We start from the raw sequence: 22,149 nt of genomic DNA on the forward strand, positions 1-22,149 counted from the left end.
AATTTTGCTTTGACGTTTTTACCACTTTGAAATCTACATTTGCAAAAGCTAAAAAGTGGCATTGAGACAAAAATAAAGCAACTCCTACTTGGAGACAGAAAATAAATTGCAGACACGAACAAGTGTAATACACATTTTGCTGCGGCTACATAATCTCCTTTTATTTATTCCTTCATAAATTCATCACTCACCAAGTACATCATCAAACATTTCTGCTCCTTTTATTTTTTGATAACTCAATGCTGTTATAGCTTCAATTGTGCTTAAAAATGAGCCTAAAATATGATAATTGTGGCGGCCCGATATTCAGCATTTATGCGTATATTGGCCTTTAAAAAAATAAAAATAAAATAAAATAAAAAAATCTTTCAGATAATAGATCAATTTAAAACTGTTAACTTGAGGTACCCATTTATTGAAATTTTAAGAGATATAAGAGAATAAGAGATGCTGCTGAGCCTGTTTTTGTTTGAAAATTAAACCATAACAAGTGAAGATTTAACTAACATTTTAGATATTTAGAAATTTTGGAAAACTTTGACTCTAGAAAACAATAGCAAGCTATTTACTGTTTCTAAGTTTTCAGTTAAAGTTTGAAGACATCCTGATAACCCTGCAAACTCCCTGAACTTTTTCCTAGAATTAAAATTTAAAAAAAAAACATGGCCATTGTCTAAGATTAAAAAAAACACATTTGAAAAATATATATATTTTGAGTAAAGAAAAGCAAAGCTTGTCTAAGCTTCCAGAGTGAGAGGGCATAGGGCATTTTAGAGTGCATCGCGGGCCACGGCTGAGGTTCGGGCATTCACAACAAGTTAGCTTAGTGAAACCCACCAGTTTCCTATGTGCATTCACTGAACCTTCTTTATTGAAAAATAAAATCTCCCCCCCCCCCCCCCCCCAAAAAAAAAAAAGACATCGCAGGCACAGTGTCTGGGTCCAAATTGGTGGGCCTTGACTTTCTCGTTATTAACTCCAGACTGTACACTTCGCAAAGACCCACGTACGTACCAATGCCACAAGTCGACTCACCGTTGCATTATGGGAAAAAAATGACCATACCATATAATACAAAATCATAAAAGTGACGCATAAGCAACGTTTCTTACTTAATTTTCGAATGTTTTGGTATAATGTGGGCCAAATATTAAGGGAAAAAAAACAACGTAATACCCTGTGGCATTATGGGAAAATATGCTATGTTTTTAGCATTTAGCCTGTGAGCACGTTAGAACGTATTTGCACGTTTGTTGTAAATAAATACGTTCGAACGAGCATAGGCAGTATTGCAAAAAATAAATAAAAATCAGGGATGTGATTTTTCCGCTAATTCGCGGAATTCTGCTTTTTTTATCTCCCCCGGAAAAAAAAAATCCGATATTTTTTTATTTTTTTATTTTTTTTTAGTAGTTCATTGTGTATGCACATGACTCCGACAGATAACATCTTCTGCTATAACAAAGACATTTGTGGTATGCTCTAATATGAGTTACTTTTCATTTGGTCATGATACAATTATTTGTTCATGAAATTTGAACTCTTCAACATTATTTATGTGTTAACTTAGTAATCACATTAGTTAGATATGATGATATTCTCAGTGATAGTTTTTAAAAGCAAAGACAGTCCAATGTTTTTGAATGTGACTGATTTTGAGTTGACTAAAACTGCCATTTTATATGGGATAGTTCAATATACATTGAAAATTTATGCTGTTGTTTTGTCTATTTCTTTGTCATGTGAGTGACCCCAGACCCCCAGCTAAATTTTCAGATAATTTCACTTTGGTCAAATCACATCCCTGAAAAATAAAAATAAAAATAAATAAAAAAGAATAAGAATAAATAATAAAATAAATAATGCTCTGCAGACAATACTTAATCATATTTCTTACTGATTTTTTCGACCGTATTGGTATAATGTGGGCCAAATGCAAAAAAAAAAAAAAAAAAGTAATACCATGTTGCATTATGGGAAAATATGCTACGTTTGGAGCATTTAGCCTACAAGTACGTTAGAACGTATACGTATGCGACTATGCGTTGTACATAAATACATTCGACCGTACTCGCCAGTCAAAAATGTTTACTCCACATTGTCAGTTCCACGTTTACGTAGTTATTTAAATTTGACGATAGGCAGTATAGAAAACGGATAAATATTTTTTTAATCCTTTTTTTTCTTTCGTTTTACTAAAAGTGAATATCAGCTCCAGTTATTGGTTATCGGCCTCCTTGGCTACTAACAATTGGTATTGGTATCAGCCTTGAAAAAGAAAAAGAAAATTCAGATTCTTGGAGAGTGAAGTTAAGCTTTGCTCCTTTTTATAGGTCCATAAATAGTTCTGCAAATAATTGTTTCTTTGTAGATTTTAATTTACATTTGTAATTGTAAGTCAACATGGTAGTGCAGGCAGAATATATCCCTCGCAAGTGTTTTAAGTCAGTCTGGCTTCCTCATCAGTGCCTTTTCGCTTGCTTACAAGGTCTGCACGCCCCGATGGGGGAGAGAGCGAAAGGGCAAGTGGGCTTCATTTTAAGAGCCTTTTCCGTGCCTGTAAAAACAAATACACACGGCTTCATGAGTAAAGAAAAGCAAAGCTTGTCTAAGCTTCCAGAGTGAGAGGGCATAGAGCATCTTAATGCTCCATGCAGACTAAAACTGCTCCCCTGAATATCTCCACGGGAGATAACAAGCAGAGAAAAGACAGATGTCAGGATTTAGTCTTCCCGATAAGGAAGGCTAAATTCTCCATGCAAGAAATTGCATCATCCAATTGTCTTGTTAGTTCATACACTGCGCATAAAAAGCTTCAATGCCTTTCTGTGACTCTTCCAGTCTTTTTAACTCTTTGACTGCCAAAAACGTTAAATAACGTTTAGTAAAATCCTACAGAGGAGTGCCAAAGACGTTAAAAGACGTTTGTTTCAAAACAGAGGTGAAACTAACCATTTTCTATTGTGGATTACTGAAAAACGGAATAAGGTAGAAACAAGCTTTTTTTTTCTGGTGAAAGATGAGAGTCCAATCTTTTCTTGGTAGTATGTGTGTTTCCATAGTCCAAACACATAATTTTCTATGGACCTTGAAAGATCAGTCAAAATGCTTAAAATCGGCTGGCACCCACGGCATCCCTTTTCTGAAAACGTCTGGCAGTCAAAGAGTTAAAAATTTAAAAATAATAATAATAATTAAAGAAGCCTAAGGCTAACTTGGCACTATTTTACCAGTCCGATATTATTTTTTTTATATAAAAAAATATATTATAATTTTAATTTTTTTTTATTTTATTAGTCCGATATTGGACAAATTGTCATTATACTCAACAAGATAATGTGTTTAGTCTCATTCGTCAGCCTCTTCTGGGCCAAAAGAGGTTCAAGAGAGTTTCAAATGTGGCCATTTTACACTCAGAGCTTTCAACGCTGCAACGTAGTGGGAGGAAAGAATGAGAGGTCGACTGAGAGTAGAAAAAAAGGCAAACAATCAGTGAGGCTGAGTCTAGTCCTGTATAAATATCCATCTGCCTGTGAGTGTGTGCTGTCAAATAACCACAAAGCAGCTTTGAAGGGCTTATTTTTGAAAGTTTTTGCCCTTTTCATACGACCCAATACGACGCTCGGACTCGGTGTGAGTACAGGGCAGAAGGCGGCTGTTGAAATCTGAATGGCTGTTCCTGCTCATGCAACGTTCGGAAACGTCGAGGCAGGTGGACGTGTGGAAGAGCATACAGTATGTGTGTGTTCTGCATGTCACTATATATCGATGGCATAGATAGATGAAGATACACCATTTGTCGTAAATCATCATTTTCAGACCAATTGAGTGACATTTCGATCATTTCGCATAGTTTGGAATCACTAGATAAACTACATTAACTACATGAACGCGTATTAATTCTGAGATGTCTCTAAGATCTGTTAATAATTGAATTGAATTGAATTGAATTAGGTCAAATGTCAAGTCCAAAACTTTCAGGCTTCTGCGAGGAAGCAAAACAATGTCAGGAAAAGCCTACTAGAGCATCTAAAATTATTTTGGGGATACTCTTGACTCCCATTTAACATGAGTCTGAATTCTCAACTCTGCCACATCCTCAGCCATAAGAGGGTGTGCACACTTTTGCAACCTCATTATCTCATCTTTTAGTTTGACTTCTTTGCTCTCATCACAAAACCTTGGCATTTGAACAGGGGTGTGTCGACTTTTTATGGCCACTGTAGATTGGCTCCTGGTCGAACGGACTTTTCCTCAGAGGTATCACTTGTAGTGATGAACCAATAAGAAGTTATTGCCTGACTCAGCTATGGGGCTTCAACACATTGATTAGCTGCCAGGCTGTAATTTAAATGCGTTGCTCCGCTCCGGACCGCTCTGACAGTCTTGTTCCGTGTTGAGAAAAGCTGCAAAGATCCGGCATGTAGACGCACGCAGACACACTTGCTCAACTAAACGGGGAACATATCGTTGAGAGCTCAGACCAAGATATTTCCCTTAGGTATTGAGAACAACAACGGAAGCTCAAGGTTAACCTTGAATGGTCAAAAGTTTGTGTTCCGGGGGTTACTTGGGGAAAAAATATCTTGCCGCCCTAAAATAAAATACTGTATTATTTATATTTTATTTATGAAAAAAATATAACCGAGTTGTTGTGTGGACTGTTCTGGCCCATTTTAGAGTGCATCGCGGGCCACGGCTGAGGTTTGGGCATTCACAACAAGTTAGCTTAGTGAAACCCACCAGTTTCCTATGTGCATTCACTGAACCTTCTTTATTGAAAAATAAAATTCCCCCCCCCCAGACATAGGTGTAGAGTTTACAGGTAAACAAAATGAACAATCTCGAATCTGGCTGCCTTCACCTTGAATTCCGGAAGTGTTCTTTCATTCTCCATCTCCATGCCTTTAGTTATACTAGATCGCTAGTTGCACTAGACTAAAATTTAAAAACAACCACTGCTGTTTTCTTAAAATGGAACCCAGTAGCAGCAGATAAAATAAAAACAGCAGAGGCTCCAGAATTGAACCCTGTGGAACACCAACCCGTGAATTCATATTGCACATATTCGTCCGACACCTATCTTTTTCTGCTCGACATTCTAGTGGACAAATACATTCTTGTAAGTTCTAACATTGTGTCTCTGAACTAACTGAAAGTATTCGAAATAACAAAAAGTAACATTGTAAAAAAACGGTACTTCAAACACAGATAAAATGAAAATGGCATAGGCCCCAGAATTGAACCCTGTGGAATGCCAACCCGTGAATTCATATTGCACATATTCGTCCTGTCTTTTTCTGCTTGACATTATAGTGGACAAATACATTCTTGTAAGTTCTAACATTGTGTCTCTGAACTAACTGAAAGTACTCCAAATAACAAAAAGTAACAATTAAAAAAATATATTATATATATATATACTGGTACTTCATACACAAAAGTAGAATTCTGTATGATTTCATGCTTAAGCAATTTGATAAAATCTTTCAAATAGGTCTTTGATGTCATTTCATTGCAAAACCAGAAAACTTGATTGTCGTGTGACCAAACTGGAAAACAGGTTGGCAGAGTTTTTGTGTGCTCCGCGATAATTACGATAACTGCGTGCAGGCTGTTTGTGAAACAGAAGAAACATAAAAAAACAAAACAATAAATGCAGGTCCATTAAGTAGCGTTTTCTCTTTGAAGTGAACAACGGGAGCTTTCACGACGTTATCCCTTTTTTGAGCATTTCACACAAGTTTCCATCTTTATTAGTTGTTTTTTCTTCGTCGAGTTATGGTGGAAACTCAGACTTTAAAAAAAATCTAAAAACAGGGACTGTTGCTTATCAGTAAACTAGGAGGTGGCCTTTTTAAAATGCTGTCATAAAAAGCTATGCAAATACAGTGAGTTTTTTTGTACCTTAGGGAACAGTTGACTTTTGGCAGTTTCATTTCATGTCTTTTGACCGTTTGTCTGACAAGCCGCGTCTGGAGCAATTTTTCCGAGCGTCTCGTCTCCAGCCGCCCTCAGAAGACGTCGGCCTCTATTGGCTATGACAGAAGCGCATCAATAAACCAGTGTGTGTTAGTAACTTGCTGCCCTCATTGGCAAAGACGTCTGCGCCACTTTTGGAGCCAGTGCTCACTCAGGTTATATTAAAGCTGAATAATTAAAAGGACGATGAGGGAAAGGGGGGGAAATAGACGGAAGGGGAAAATACTTTTTGCCATCTTCTCTTCTAATGATATTGATTAGTTTAGTCCCTGACTGGATATGAATTCCATTTTTTTTCCTCCAGTTTTGATTAATGTCATTTTTATTACAGTATGTGACGCAGGCTTTCCTTTTTAAGTTGCAAATCTGCTAGCGTGATTAATGTAACTAGCACTTAATAATCGGTTATTTGGGCCACATTACCTGCTATTCAGACCGTTTCAGTGACACTTTTGTATCGCTTTTCAATAAAAGCTGAACCGTAATAAGCCGAAAAAATATTGCGCTTATTTCAGGGCTATTGCATTTGATTGCCATTAGCAAACGGCCATTACGAGCGCTCGTGTGTGCAGATGGGAAACTAAAAGGGCAGATGTTGAGGTACTAATATACCTGGATTTAACCGTCTGCTTTTCCTTTCAAGTAGATCTCAGCAGGAGTCAACCTTTCATTTATATCGTTTTGCATAAGAAACTTGGGGCTAGCATATTATGAATGTGTTAAATAATAGATTTATTTGCGCCTGCCTGGAAGAGTTAACAAAATTGTGCTGTTTCGGGTGAACTGTACTGTATGATGCCCATTTTATGGATTAACTCTTTGACTGCCAAAAACGTTAAATAACGTTTAGTAAAATCCTATGGAGGAGTGCCAAAGACGTTAAATGACGTTTTTTTCAAAACAAAGATGAAACTAACCATTTTCTATTGTTGATTACTGAAAAACGGAATACGGTAGAAACAAACTTTTTTTTCTGATGAAAGATGAGAGTCCAATCTTTCATTTGGTAGTATGTGTGTTTCCATAGTCCAAACACATAATTTTCTGTGAACCTTGAAAGATCAGTCAAAAATGCTTAAATCGGCTGGCACCCACGGCATCCCTTTTCTGAAAACGTCTGGCAGTCAAAGAGTTAATATGCGATGACCAAAAACTTTTATCTTGAAATACATTTAACTCATTTCTCCCAAAAACGTATAAATATGTCCTATTTCAAATATAACCATGGTCCCAAAAACGTATTTCTACGTTTTTGTTTTATGCTAGAGAATACAGAAACATTTGATGCACCCTCTGAACTGAAGAGAATGCTTGAAGAAATGGTAGTTATTACAAAAAGCAGAGTATGAGAGATGAACCAGGGCCACGTTAAAAACAAGCTCATTTACCCACAGTCCTAAGCAGATTTGTGAATAATGATTAAACTTAGCTAAATTCTAATGCTAATTGCTGCAAAACGGAAACAGATACAAATAGACTTTTTCTCCTGATGAAAGAAGAGACTCTTATTTTTCCTTTGGTAGGTTCCATGTTTTTATAGCAATCGAACACAATATTCCGTGGGCCTTGGCAAAATCAGTCAAAATCCAGTAAAACAGCCGGGAGCGAAGGGGGTTGCTTCAGTTAAAATGGCTGGGAGTGAATGAGTTAAACAAGATTTTTTTTTTTTAATCATCAGTCAAAAATTCATGGGAGCACTATCAGGTTTGTACTGTCTCACAACTATGTAAAAAAAAAAAAAAAAAGTAACTGCTATGTAGTAGTCATATTTAAACAGTATGTGGTATCACCTGAAAAAAATTATAATTCTGTCCAACAAATATAACTTGTGTGACTAGCTAGCTCGTGTTGTTTAGATGGCTAATTGTTAGCCTCCTAACTTTAAGTCGAAAATATTATGTGTCACAACCAACCATCATCTGGTGCAGCAATTGTAGAAAATGATAAATATGTCCTAAATTTGACAGTAGATGTCCAAAATTGTGGATAGTAGTAAAATTGTAGAAAATAATACTAAAGAATACATATTTTATGTAAATTAGCTGTGCTGGAACAAGTCAAATCTTTATCCGCCACTGACCCATGTACGGGTTTCATTTTGTCTTGTTGCGGTTCTAAAATTGCAGGTAATTGATATTCACTGCCGTTGTTTGCGTTGCTGCCAGGAAAATGAAACGTGAAATCTTAAGCTTAAAAAGGAGGCTTTAAAATGACACGCGTCCTGATCTGGCAAGGCCGGATGAGTTGAGAAGTGCCAATAAGAAAGTCTCAGGAGGAAGCTGATGCAATGAGTGCAGTCTGTTACCTGTTTTTGTGCGCGCCCTGATTGATTGCGCGCAGCTTCAGATGGCGTGCAGTTTGGCTCTAATTTGATTCCGAGTCACGCAAACTGGGTTTGCATCTTTGGGCCATTTGCAGGAGATTTTGCATTATTCAGCCATTAATCACTCGGAGGAAGGATGTGACTCCTCTGATATGAGACTATAGACTATTCCATTTAGATTGCATCAAAAACCTTTCACAGAGAACACAGTTTCTGCTCCATCCAGACACAATAACTACAATTGTCTATTCCCGCTTCAGTTTTGAGTTTCACGCTGCTCGCTATCCCTGCCTTTAAATTGGAGCGCATTCATCTGCAATCCCGGTAATGGGAACCTGTTGAGATACAAAGAGTGGACTCATTAACAGCTGGTAAACACAATTAACAAAAAATGCTTTTTGACTTGTGTGTTACCAAGGATGACGCGTTAAACACACATAATTACGCTTTGCCTCATTATGAGTCTTTTTTTTTTTTTTCTACGGCGTTTAACCGTCAATCCCACTAAAGTTTACTATCCAGGCGTTCGAAAACAAACAGTGATGCGTCGCCAGTGATTAGCGTTGTTTTTTGAAAAATACGACAAAAACGGCGGCAGATAGGAGAGTTGCTTTTTAATGAGATGACTGCGTCTCATCAATCCTCAGTGAATCATGTGTAGCCTAGCAGGTGACTGAAGTCATTTTTTTAAAGACATTGATTGCCATTTGTTCTGTGGAGGAAATAATAATGTTGTAGGTAGCTGTCTTTAGTGATTTGCCCCCGGGTGTACTTGTGACAGCTCATTACCTTTTTGCAAGTTCTGCTTGAGCGAGAATTCGCCAACCAAAGTTAGTCTGGACATTCTTTTACCGGAAAATTCAGATTTATTAATACGTTTTGATGTCGTTCCTCAAATTATGTCCGTCCCAAGATTTTCTTAACATAAATCTTACCAGGAAAAAAACGACTTTGAACTCTGTTGCTAACCATTGTTAGCATTTTGCTAACCATTGTTAGCATTTTGCTACGTTAGGGTCGTTTTCTCCGTAATGTTCCCTCATATTGTTTGAAACTTTTAATTTCACCTCTCCTGAATTGTAATCGACCTCTCACATCGTTCCAAAATGCTTTAATAAAGGCCTCTGCTCTAAGAGAGAGAGCTGTTCAAATATTGACATTTAGGGCGCTAATGCTATGCTAGCATTTCCAAAAAGATTTTGCCATTTTGGTGGTCAAATAGCTTATTGATAACCTATACAAACTAAATCCTAATTACTGAGGCAACTTGAGTGTTTTGTTAGCATTCGTTAGCATCCGTTTAGCGCCCTGCTAGTTTAGTTTTCCAGCATGTGACTACCCTTACTAAAAAGTAGTATACTTTAAGTTTATTTTCAAGTATACTTATCCTTGTACTAAACGTAAACTTTAAGTAAACTCCTTGGGAATAAATTGGCCCATTTTAGTACACTAAAAGTATACTTAAGTATATCATAAAGTATATGAATAAGTATACTTAAGCATACTTTCAAGTACTGTATACTTTAATTACACTATTTGGTATACTTAAAGTTGTCGCCGAAACTAGTCAAGGTAAAGCACAACCTTTTTTTGTCTTAAAAAGAAAAACCACAGGACGATACTTCAGCTATACTTAAATATACTTATTTTTGGTAAGGGTAGGGTAGGGTCTGTTTTGGTAAAATTCATGTCAAATACTGCTATATATAATTTCATATCGACAAACTAATAATAAATAACAATGACAACACATGTGTTCATTTTTTCGACAACTTTACCGCACTAGGGTTGAGGTTGAACTGGAGTGTAGCAACTTTCAGTATTTTTTCTGACCCCAAAAAATAAAAGATTTTTCATAAACACATGCAGCTCAATATATATTGTGACCAGTAAATGTAAATTTAGCTATACACAAATATTTTCAGTGATGACGGAATACCACGTTTAAGCAATTTTTTTTTCCTGTGAGAGGCCGGTGAAGCGTTCTATTTTTAGGATATTTAAGATGAATTTAGCTTAAACATAATAGCCATTCAAACCAACAGTTGCTAGCGTGTCATCCGCATACACAACAAGAAGAGCATCGTGCCACGGCAGATTGTGAGTGGGCGAGGTAGTCTGGGCTTTTGTGGCGCTGCTTTTTTTTTGTTAACATGAGAAAATGACATTGCCTTCTAGCGCAACGCCTTTAGCTAATGCCTGGGAAATCCTCTTCATGTCAGCCCCCCCCCCCCTTCCTTCATCTGCGTCATCAGGAGCAATTTTTACATGCTTTCAGCCTCCCACGTGATGGCTTGCTCAACTAAAAGGCACCCCGGAATATGGGCAAAGCGCCGAGCCTGTATTAGGCAAGCTCACAGTCACAGGCAGAGTTAACGGATAAAGCAACGGGTTTGACATTTGGTTTTTCGTCAGTAACTGAAGTTTCAAGGTAAAGGTACAGCAGATGGTACACTACCATTCAAACAAAGGAATATTAGCATTGTGTCCAATTACAATTAGTTTCTTTGACGTAAGTCAGTTGGACAGCTGCGGTCTATCTCCAGCTGTCCCGCGACCCGAATGTGGACACAAACTTTGCCCGAGTTCAAATGCGTGAAGCGCTGATAGCTGCTATTAAGAATCGTAGTAATAAATCAAATGTAATGCGTTAGCGCGATTGCTCGTCTCGTCGTTGCCCTCAATGATGCGCTTTGACTGTTGTCAGTGTTAGCAAAGCTAATCGTGTAAATGGATAATTTTTGTCCATTTAATGAACATCTCGCGTGTCAGCGAAACCCCGTCAATACATTAGACAGAAGGAAATTCCGACTCCACGCCTAAGGTTATCTATACATATTAAAGTTTTATTGTTGAAGGTAAAATCGATTCATTTGCATAATTAGGCTTGCAATATATCAAGCGAGCAGGCAAGCGAGCAGAGGCGAAGTAATGAGGCAGGGAAAAGGGAGTCGACGTGCGGCTAGGCGTGTGACAGCAGCCATGTTTAGGTCTCGCTATATAGTGCGACTCTCAGGGGAGGCTGGCTAATGACTTTGATTTTTTTTCGCAAGATGAGTCAAAACAATCAAGGCCTGTTACCGGCTCCTTCTTCCGTCCTTCGTTTGGAATTAGACCTTATGGAATACAAAGTGTTGTGTGTTCTTCCTGTTGTCGTTGTGAAACACACTTCTACCTGGATCAAATTTCACACGAGCGGGAGGGATGTTCTCCTCTGTCATCACGACTATGATTTTGTTGTAGGTGCGAGCTAGCAGGAAAGTGAGCCAGCGGAATAGCGAGCTAGCGGGATAGTGAGCTGGCAGGATAGTGAGCTAGCGGGATAGTGAGCTAGCGGGATAGTGAGCTAGCGGGACAGCGAGCTAGCGGGAGAGAGAGCTAGCGGGAGAGAGAGCTAGCGAGAGAGCGAGCTAGCGGGATCATGAGCTGGCGGGATAGTGAGCTGGCGGGATAGTGAGCTAGCGGGACAGCGAGCTAGCGGGAGAGAGAGCTGGCGGGAGAGAGAGCTGGCGGGAGAGAGAGCTGGTGGGATAGTGAGCTAGCGGGAGAGAGAGCTAGCGGGAGAGCAAGCTAGCGGGAGAGAGATCTAGCGGGAGAGAGACCTAGCAGGAGAGAGATCTAGCGGGATAGTGAGCTAGCGGGACAGCGAGCTAGCGGGAGAGAGAGCTAGCGGGAGAGCGAGCTAGCGGGAGAGCGAGCTGGCGGGATAGCGAGCTGGCAGGATAGTGGCTAAAGGGCTACTGAGCTGGCGGGATAGCGAGCTGGCGGGATAGCGAGCTGGCGGGATAGCGAGCTGGCGGGATAGCGGCTAGAGGGCTAGCGAGCTAGCGGGATAGCGAGCTAGCGGGACCGCGAGCTAGCGGGATAGCGAGCTAGCGGGACAGCGAGCTAGCGGGAGAGCGAGCTAGCGGGAGAGCGAGCTGGCGGGATAGCGAGCTGGCAGGATAGTGGCTAAAGGGCTAGTGAGCTGGCGGGATAGCGAGCTGGCGGGATAGCGAGCTGGCAGGATAGCGGCTAGAGGGCTAGTGAGCTAGCGGGATAGCGAGCTAGCGGGACCGCGAGCTAGCGGGATAGTGAGCTAGCGGGACAGCGAGCTAGCGGGAGAGCGAGCTAGCGGGAGAGCGAGCTGGCGGGAGAGCGGGCTAGCGAGCTGGCGGGCTAGCGAGCTGGCGGGCTAGCGAGCTGGCGGGATAGCGAGCTGGCGGGATAGCGAGCTGGCAGGATAGCGGCTAGAGGGCTAGCGAGCTAGCGGGATAGCGAGCTAGCGGGACAGCGAGCTAGCGGGAGAGCGAGCTAGCGGGAGAGCGAGCTGGCGGGATAGCGAGCTGGCAGGATAGTGAGCTGGCGGGCTAGCGAGCTGGCGGGATAGCGAGCTGGCGGGATAGCGAGCTGGCAGGATAGCGGCTAGAGGGCTAGTGAGCTAGCGGGATAGCGAGCTGGCGGGATAGCGAGCTAGCGGGACAGCGAGCTAGCGGGACAGCGAGCTAGCGGGGGACAGTGAGCTAGCGGGACAGCGAGCTAGCGGGATACCAAGCTAGCAGGAGAACAAACTAGCGTCAACACAAGCTTTCAGTATATGCTAACATTCACTACAATTATATACGATGTCACAGATTTTTCTATGGCAGCAATTGCTCAGTGGAAAGAGAAAATTGTCTTCCACCACGGAGGACCTTGGTTCAAACTCTTTAGTACAAATGCAATATTGAATACTAATCAGTGTCAAATTATTTCACATCCATGACTTTTGATGTAATTCGTCATTATTAAGTTTTGTTTCTATTTAATTGCGTTCTATATTCAAAATTCAAATTCAACACCTTTCAGTATATACCTACGTCTTCACTGCAATTATATACGATGTCACGTATTGTCATAAAATGTCTAGAGGACCTGGGTTCAAGCCTCAGACCACTCTTCATTCAGTACAAGTGCAATTTTGAATAATATTCATTGTCAAATGATTTCACAGACCATTATTTTTTATGTCATTTGTCATCACGTTTTATATTGTTCTATATTCAAAATTAAAATCCAATACCTCAATATTCACCACAATTACATACGATGTCACAAGTTCTTCTAGGGCAGCAATGGCCCAGTGGCTAGCACAGCGGACCTTTGACTGCTAAACAGGAGGCGATGGTTTGAATCCCACCTTAGACAGATTGCAGTTCAAGTGTTCTTTTTATTCATTTATCTTTCAACTACAACTGATACTTTGTCATTTTCCACATCATTTATCTTTCAATTTACTTCATAAGCATTCACCGTAGCATTCAGTTATTATAATTGCGCTTAGTCTCGTATTGCTAAATATTTCGTCCAAGTAAAATTGAGGAAGAGAGTGTTTTAAGCAATTATCTTCAATGTATTTAAAAAAGCAATCTCTGGATTTATTTAACAGGATATTTTAAGTCTTTTTTTTTTTTTTTTTTTATCTGTGGCGTTTGCAAGAAGCTTCAGTCAATATATGCAGTTTTTTTTTTTGTTTTTTTTTAACAATATAGGTTCTCAGTGTACTTTTGGGTCAGATAAAGAAATCGGAGTGATCTCTATTCACGCGATAATATTTCGTTCCATTCAGATTCGATTTATTGTGGCAGCTGTTTTTTGCTGTTGTTTTTTTTGCCCTCCCTGGGCTTCACCATCACCTTCACTATCTGCATAGGGGCCGACAACCCAGATTATTTTTGCAAATGTACTGCGTGTGATTCTTTTCATTCAACCTGAAACTCAAACTCTGGATTCACAGACAGGCTCCACTGAGCTTGTTGTTTGGGTTTGCGTAAGAATCAGGAAGCGCAAATGCGGTTTCACTTTCGGGATCTGCGGGGTTGCCTGTCGTTCTCAATTTCCAGCTCGGCATCGATCACTTGGAATTACCATTTTCATCAATGTGTAGATTGAACATTTCCTGATTGGTTGTTATTAACTCATTCACTGCCATTGACGGCTCTAGACGTCAAAAATTCATTTGAACTATTTCTATTAGTTTAACATTCCCCCCCCATACTTTTGTTAACGAGAGTATGAAAACCTAGAGAAAAAAATATTGGACATTTAGAACAGATATAAAATTTGTAATTAATCGTGACTTAACTATTGAAGTCATGCGATTAATTACAATTTAAAAAATTAATTCCCTTACGCCCCTAATTTTTAATACTCTTTTCTTTAAAAGAAAAAAAAGATGATTAAAAACAAAATGTCTAGGTTTAACAAAAGTGGGGAAAATTTTCAAACTAATAGAAATAGTTCAAATTATTATTTTTACGTTTATAGGCGTCAATGGCAGTGAATGAGTTAAGAGCAATGCTTACCTTTTTTTTTTTATCATTACTGAAAAGTAGTTGAATTTTTTTTTTTTAATCCAAGTTAGTGGAAGCGTTTATTGTACGCTGTATGCAAAGCCGATGGTTATCAATCGAAGTAAATGCACAATCATGTTTCTTCCTCCACTTGTCATATGTAATTGAAGCCGCTAATGGCGCAGCATAATGTGCAGACGGCACCGACTTGGAGGGAAATGATTTTAGCGAAGCTATCAGATCCTGCTGTTCTTCTGCAGTCATAGAATTAGGCGCTTTACGGAATAACACGGAAGAAAACCCAAACATTTGTGGGCAGACTGTTTGGGATATAGTCATTTAAATTGGATAGGCATTGATTTTTTTTTTTTTTTTTTTGCAAGATGCACTAACTGCTTTCTTTTCATGAATCCCTACAATGTTGGAGTAAAGCCAATTCAGAAGCAAACATCGCTTCATTATACGACTATCAATAGAAATGTCTTCAGTCTGCCCGGTAACAATAATACATTTAATGGTATGTAACCAGTCAAATGTACTGTAGCTGCGGGAACATTTACACACACACACACACATTAGGTTCAAACTTCAAATGAATAATGGAAAGTGAATTGTCGGGCCATTATAAAGTTAACAATGCTCATGTATTGATTAATATTAATTGATTGTGCTGCATCACAAATGCAAATAAACGCACACGATTTATGGTGGTGACAGTGGGCAGCGTATTAAAAAGCGCTTTCAGGTTGAAACGTAGTAATAAAACTGAACGGAGCATTATTAGCTTTTGTAAAGGCAGTTTGTTTAAACGGGTGCATCTCAAAATATTAACTCATTCACTGCCATTGACGGCTGTAGACGTCAAAAATTCATTTGAACTATTTCTATTAGTTTAACATTTTTTTCCACTTTTGTTAACAAGAGTATGAAAATCTAGAAAAAAAATGATTGCACATTTAAACAGATATAAAATTTGTGATTAATCGTGACTTAACTAGTGAAGTAATGCAATAAATTAAGAAAAAATTTAATCGCCTGACGCCCCTAATTTTTAATAATATTTTCTTCTTCTTTAAAAAAAAAAAGAGTAATTTTATTTGTGTTTTTAATAATCTTTTTTTTTTTTTTTGAAAAAGAAAAGATTATTAAAAATTAGGGGCGTCAGGCGATTAAATTTTTTAATCATAATTAATTGCATGACTTCACTAGTTAACTCACGATTAAGCACAAATTTTTATATCTGTTCTAAATGTACAATAACATTTTGGGGGGTTTTCATACTCTTGTTAACAAAAATGGGAAAACATTTTAAACGAATAGAAACGGTTCAAATGAATTTTTGACGTCTATAGCCGTCAATGGCAGTGAATGAGTTAAACATGCGAGAAAAGTTCTTTCTTTTTTTTCAGTAGTTCAATTTAAAAAGTCAAAGTAATATGCACTTACATAGGTTGCTTTCTACCAAAGTGGTTAATTTAGTTTTTTCATGAGTGATAAGAAATAAAAATTTGACTCATTGACAGTTTAAATATAAAGAAATAAATTAAGTTTGTCACCATATTGTAATTTATTGAGATGAACCCTTATAGCCCTAAAACGGCTGTTAGGAACATGAACAACTTTAAGAGGGAAAGTTTAAGACTCACCAAATTAATATCCAAATTTCAACTTTTTTTTTTTTTTTCATGGCTTTTATGATTTGGACATGCTTGTCTAAAACTTATGAAAGCCTCAATTCACGAGACTCAACTCGACCTGACTTTGACTTGAACTACATGATTTAGCATGTCTTGCCTATTTGCATTTGAAAATTTGCATATTTTGTTTTTTACACAGTGTGACCATTTCTTTTATTTTTGAAAGCAAATGTTTTGTGTGTGTTGTGCTTGGCAACCCACCAGCACGCTTCGATTCGCAGTGCAGAAGGCCGCCTCATGAAGCAAGCATCACCGAGAGCGCTCTGCGGGTTATTTTATTTGGATTTTAACACATTTTATTTTTGGCAATAATCAGGAAGAAGAGACTGGAAAAAAAAATATATATATATATATATATATATGTGTGTATATGTATATATATTTAAAAAAATAATAATAATAATAATAAAAAACATTTATTAAATTTTTTAAATTTATTTGTTTTTTTAAAAAAAGGAGAGCAATGATGATGTCAAATCGAATGAACAATACTGAGCTCTCCTGGGAAAAAAAAAAAAAAGGAAGAAGAGACTGGCAAGATGCGTCGTTTGCTATTTGAGACCAAAAAAGTATGACGTCCAAGTTCACCTGATGCATCCTGCTGATGTCATCATTGTGGCCTCAGCCACTTTGTTGAATGAGCGTGAGATGAAAACGCACGGCATCGCCAGCAAAATGGACGCGTGTGCGCGTATATCCCGGAGTCCCATCGGCCCGCCGCCGCGCGCTATTACACATCCATGAGCCGACACCACACCTGTCGTGACTGACGCACACCCTAATCCAGTTAGCGCTCGCAAATCTCCAAAGTGTTACTTTCCATCCTCCGCTCTCGCACGTTGCATCTGCGCCGGCGAGGGGCGAAGTGCTTTGTTTAATCTCTGAGCCTCAGTTTGATGTACGCTATATATTTTTTTCTTCGTACGGGAGCGAAGTGTCATCTCCCGCCGTCCCCCCCCCCCTTCCCCGGCCCCCGCCCGCCTTGTTGCTGTGGCGACTCCTGCAGAAGAGTGCAGCAGCATCTGGCCAGGGACGGCACGCGAGCCCAAGCGGCTGTTACACAACACCTTGTTGCAACCGTAGCCTCCTGTTAGCGGCAGAAGGTCGATTAATAAACACACCGATGCCTCCCGATGCATTTATGAGCGTGTCGCAGCACAATCGAGCAGTTGATTTGACGTCGAGGATCTGTTAGTCACACATTTTGTGATGCATGCTTCCCACATAATATTGAGCTCTTAACTCATTGACTGTCAGCCATTTTAGAACATTTTTAAATGTTCAGTACCCACATATTGGTACAACTAACCCAGTATGTTGGACTCAGCACTGGGTTAGCTCTAGTCGACCCAATTTGGGTTGCTTTTAACCAAACAGTTTTAAGAGTGTGTTTCGTAGATCCGCACGCTAATTGACAAGCGACATCGATTCTGAAGTGCTGCCACTATGAGTGAAAATTTAGGACCCGCTCCCCTCATAACAGTCCAATTTCATTGGGGTTCAAAACAGAAGATGTAGCGTGTGATGTGATCCTTCAGGTGTTTTGATGAGAACAGATTTAGAACAGATATCAAATTTGTGATTAATCGTGAGTTAACTATCGAAGTCACGCGATTAATTACAATGAAAAAAATTAATCGCCTGACGCCCCTAATTTTTCAGAATCTTTTCTTTTTTCTTTTAGGTTTTCATACTCTTGGCAGTCAATGGTAGTGAATAAGTTAATAGTGAATTAAACTGCGTAATGGCTCTTTTTTTCTAATATAATAATTGGCTTTTATTTTTTAATGGCCTTAATGACAAATGGGGGGAAACCCATGTTCAATTTATTTATTTATGTTTTGTAATTATTTTTTCCTCATCATTTTATTGCAATTTTAGTTTGCATACATAAAGCATTATCAAGTGACCCTTTTTTTGTTTTGGGCTAAAAATCCTATTAAATGAGTCATGAGAACAGTATCAGTATTGACTAACCCCTATTTATTTATTTATTTATTTACTTATTTACAAGTTGATGTGTGGTCAATTTATGTTAGCCAAAATTAAAATAAAATGAAAAATTATAATAGCTTTATTGTACCACAAGGACAGATGCAATGAAATGGAACAGACACGACACATCCTGGGTGGGGGTGGGGGGGGTGGGTGTACCGGATAAATAATATTTAAATTTCATTAATGGAACAAATTCAATTCAAAAGTCAAGGTACTTGACTGAGTATTTTTATATCCCCCCCCCCCCTCCCATGCCCCCCAAAGAGCACACACACACACACACAGCAGCTTCACCCCCAATATCTGTCCATCTTCACGCCCCCTCCCCAACACACTCCAAACAGCGCTCGGCTCTTTCATCAGCTTGTCACACAGCGTCAGCTGCTGTGACTCACAGTGTTTATCGCAGCCGCGGGCGTGACACCGCAACGCGTGTGACATTTGCTCCGTCCGTCTGTCTGGTTGTGTGTGTGCGTGCGTGTTGAGTTCACTTGTTGAAATCAAATCGCCGCGTTGGCCTCTGCATCTGGGCCAAGAAGGGCCACATCATGAGAGGTTAGCGAGGTTGGCTTGAACTCGCTCGTCATTTGTCATGGTTGTAGATTGGGGGGGGGGTATGTATTTTAACTCATTCACTGCCATTGACGGCTATAGATGTCAAAAATTCATTTAAACTATTTCTAGTAGTTTAACATTTTTTCCACTTTTCTTAACTCTTTGACTGCCAGACGTTTTCAGAAAAGGGATGCCGTGGGTGCCAGCCGATTTAAGCATTTTTGACTGATCTTTCAAGGTCCACAGAAAATTATGTGTTTGGACTATGGAAACACACATACTACCAAATGAAAGATTGGACTCTCATCTTTCATCAGAAAAAAAAGTTTGTTTCTCCCTTATTCCGTTTTTGAGTAATCAACAATACAAAATGGTTAGTTTCACCTCTGTTTTGAAACAAACGTCTTTTAACGTCTTTGGCACTCCTCCATAGGATTTTACTAAACGTTATTTAACGTTTTTGGCAGTCAGAGGTTAACAAGAGTATGAAAACCTATAAATTTTTTTATTGTACATTTTAAACACATATAACATTTTTAATTAATCGTGAGTTAACTATTAAAGTCATGCGATTAATTACGATATAAAAAAATGAACCACCTGACGCTATAAAAAAATAGTATTAAAAATGAAGGGCGTCAGGTGATTAATTTTTTTCATCCTAATTAATTACATGACTTCACTAGTTAACTCACGATTAATCACAAATTTTATATCTGTTCTAAATGTACATTAAAAAAAATTCTAGCTTTTCATACTCTTGTTAACAAAAGTGGGGGAAAAATGCTAAACTAATTGAAATAGATCAAATACATTTTTGACGTATATACCCGTCAATGGCAGTGAATGAGTTAATTACGACTCTCAGTCATTACGGGGAAAAAAATAGTCATGTGTGAGATGATCAAATAAGCTTTTAGCACTTTGTTGTTAAAAAATGATTAAAATGTTAGTTTTTTCCTTTAATGGCGGAGACGTTTTTCTTATTCTCGTCAGGGTTTGTCAAGGTTGAAAAAGTGCTTTCATTTTGCGTAACAGGCTTTAATCAACAAAATAATCATCAAAGTTTGAAGGCACTCTCCAACATTAGATGAGGTAGGCTAACATGTTTTGCATTCGCCCATCTTTGTTTTCTTTTTTTTTCTTTTTTTTACATGAGGGGAAAAAAACAGCTCACCATCAAAAAAAAGTTTGCTAGCTTATACTAATATATAATGCTATGCTAGCGATTAGCTAACTAAATTAGCATAGACGATACGGTAAAAAATGTATACTAAAAATTCCTTAGGAGACGATTGCTTGAAAATCTACGGTAAAGCGCGACCGTGAACAATGAACCCTGCAATAAATTTAAAAAAATTAAATTAAATTAAAAACCATATTTACATTTTGTATCCCCTTCTGTGCGTGTCCAGATGTGTTGGTGAACGGGAAGCCGTGCGACTGCGACGTCATCGCCGACTGCCGGGTGGGCGACGCCGTCTCCCTGGAGATCAAGCTGACCAATCGGAGCAAGAATTCGGTCGGCCCGCTGGCCCTGACCGTGGTGCCCTATCAGGACTACCAGAACGGGGTTCAGAACTACGACCTGGCCGACGCCGTCACCTTCATCGGCTCCAACACCTTCTGCATCGACACGGTTACTATCACTATCAAATATTACTGGATTGGATTCTATTCCCTTAAATTCGATCCGATATCGATTTAATTATGGCACATCGATTCTTCTTAAATGTCAAGAACATGATTAAAAAGAAACGCTACAAATATTTAAATTCCAAAGTAAATTTTGCGGAGACAGTAACTGGTCAAAGGATTTATTAATGAAAGTAACACCGGTTATAATCGCTTAAGTTCTTAACATTGACATCAGCAAGGATCATAATTCTAATTTAATCATTGTAAATGTAAACTTAAACAAAATGCATAGAAAACGGTAAGATACAAAAAAAAATAATCGGTCTGTAAGATTCAATTTTCTTAAGATTTTATGGGGGTTACGGGGGGTGGGGGGGGTTACTTTCATATACTGATAAAATGTCTTTACCCATCTCGAAATGGGAGACAGACTTGTCTATAGCACCGGAATCTGACTTTTGGATTCAAGTTTGTGAAAACGCATTTAAAATGACAAAACACACAAATTCACAACTTATCCAATATAAAATTATTCACAGAACATACATTACTCAATATATGATGAAGAAAATGGGACTTTCAGACTCCGACATTTGTCTCCAATGCTTACAAAACACTACAGACACTTATGTTCATGCTTTATGGTTATGTACTCCGGTTATGTATTTCTGGACTAAAGTCTTAGAAAAACTTTCCGCTATTTTGGACTGTAGGATACCTTTATCTCCAAACTTGTGTTTGCTAGGTGACCTAACAACAACTGACTTACCACATAAACAATTTCAATCTACACTTGTAGCCCTTACTATCGCTAAAAAAAACAATTCTTGTTAACTGGAAAAATAAACAAACTCTGAATATCGACCAATGGTCTAACATCCTCATAAATCACATTTTAATGGAAAAAATATCTGCCTCAAATAAAAACCAAATATCATTTATAGAAACATGGTCTACGTATATAGAATTTTGTAACCTAATTCTGGTTACTTAATTCTGTCTGTTAGCGAGAGCCACTACATCGTGATAACTTACATTGATGTTTCTGCATTTGGCAATTTATTATTATATTATATTATTAGTATGGGATTTTTTTTAATGAAAAAAAAAAAAAAGATTTTATGGGGGGGAAAGAGATATTTAAATAATCAATTCATGGTTTTATGAATCGATATTGCTCAAAAAGGAAAATTGATTCGATATTGATTATTCAAAAAAAAAAACAGCTCTACAACTTGACCTTAGCTTCATGCTAACGCATATGCAAAACACAATAGATCGGCTAACATAGCATCCAAATTTAGGATGTTACGACTATTTAAGTGATGAGTCTTTGAACATTCTGAGCCAGATGTAGTTTGGTTATATTTTCACCTGGGATTTTTTTTTTTTTAATATATATATAATGAAATTGCTGCTAGTTGTCACCATTATGTTATTTTTTTTCCCTCCCTTGTCACTTTATGGGCTCCGTACATCACGCAAAAACCAAAAGCCAAAGAAAGAACAAAATGCGCTTTGGATGAAATTGACTGCATTATTTTTGGTTACTTCTCCAAAAATGTATGTTCTTGCCATGTTATTTGTGACATAAAGTCGGAGAAAGGTCACAAAGAAAAAGTCACGTTCTGCACTCATTGGGATT

The 22,149-nt window shown here is 38.4% G+C and overlaps 1 protein-coding gene across 4 annotated transcripts in view; it reads left to right on the forward strand.

The window, feature by feature from the left end:
• The window catches only part of trappc9 (trafficking protein particle complex subunit 9), a 147,476-nt gene that overhangs the window by 124,743 nt on the left and 584 nt on the right, over window positions 1–22,149 (forward strand). For all 4 annotated transcript variants that reach the window (XM_077548871.1, XM_077548872.1, XM_077548869.1 and 1 more), the window contains one exon: window positions 20,282–20,505. In XM_077548871.1, coding sequence (XP_077404997.1) covers window positions 20,282–20,505 — 224 coding nt within the window. The remainder of the gene's footprint in view (window positions 1–20,281; window positions 20,506–22,149) is intronic.

This window comes from Vanacampus margaritifer, chromosome 17 (genome assembly GCF_051991255.1).
Source record: "Vanacampus margaritifer isolate UIUO_Vmar chromosome 17, RoL_Vmar_1.0, whole genome shotgun sequence".
Taxonomy (NCBI): Eukaryota; Metazoa; Chordata; class Actinopteri; order Syngnathiformes; family Syngnathidae; genus Vanacampus; species Vanacampus margaritifer.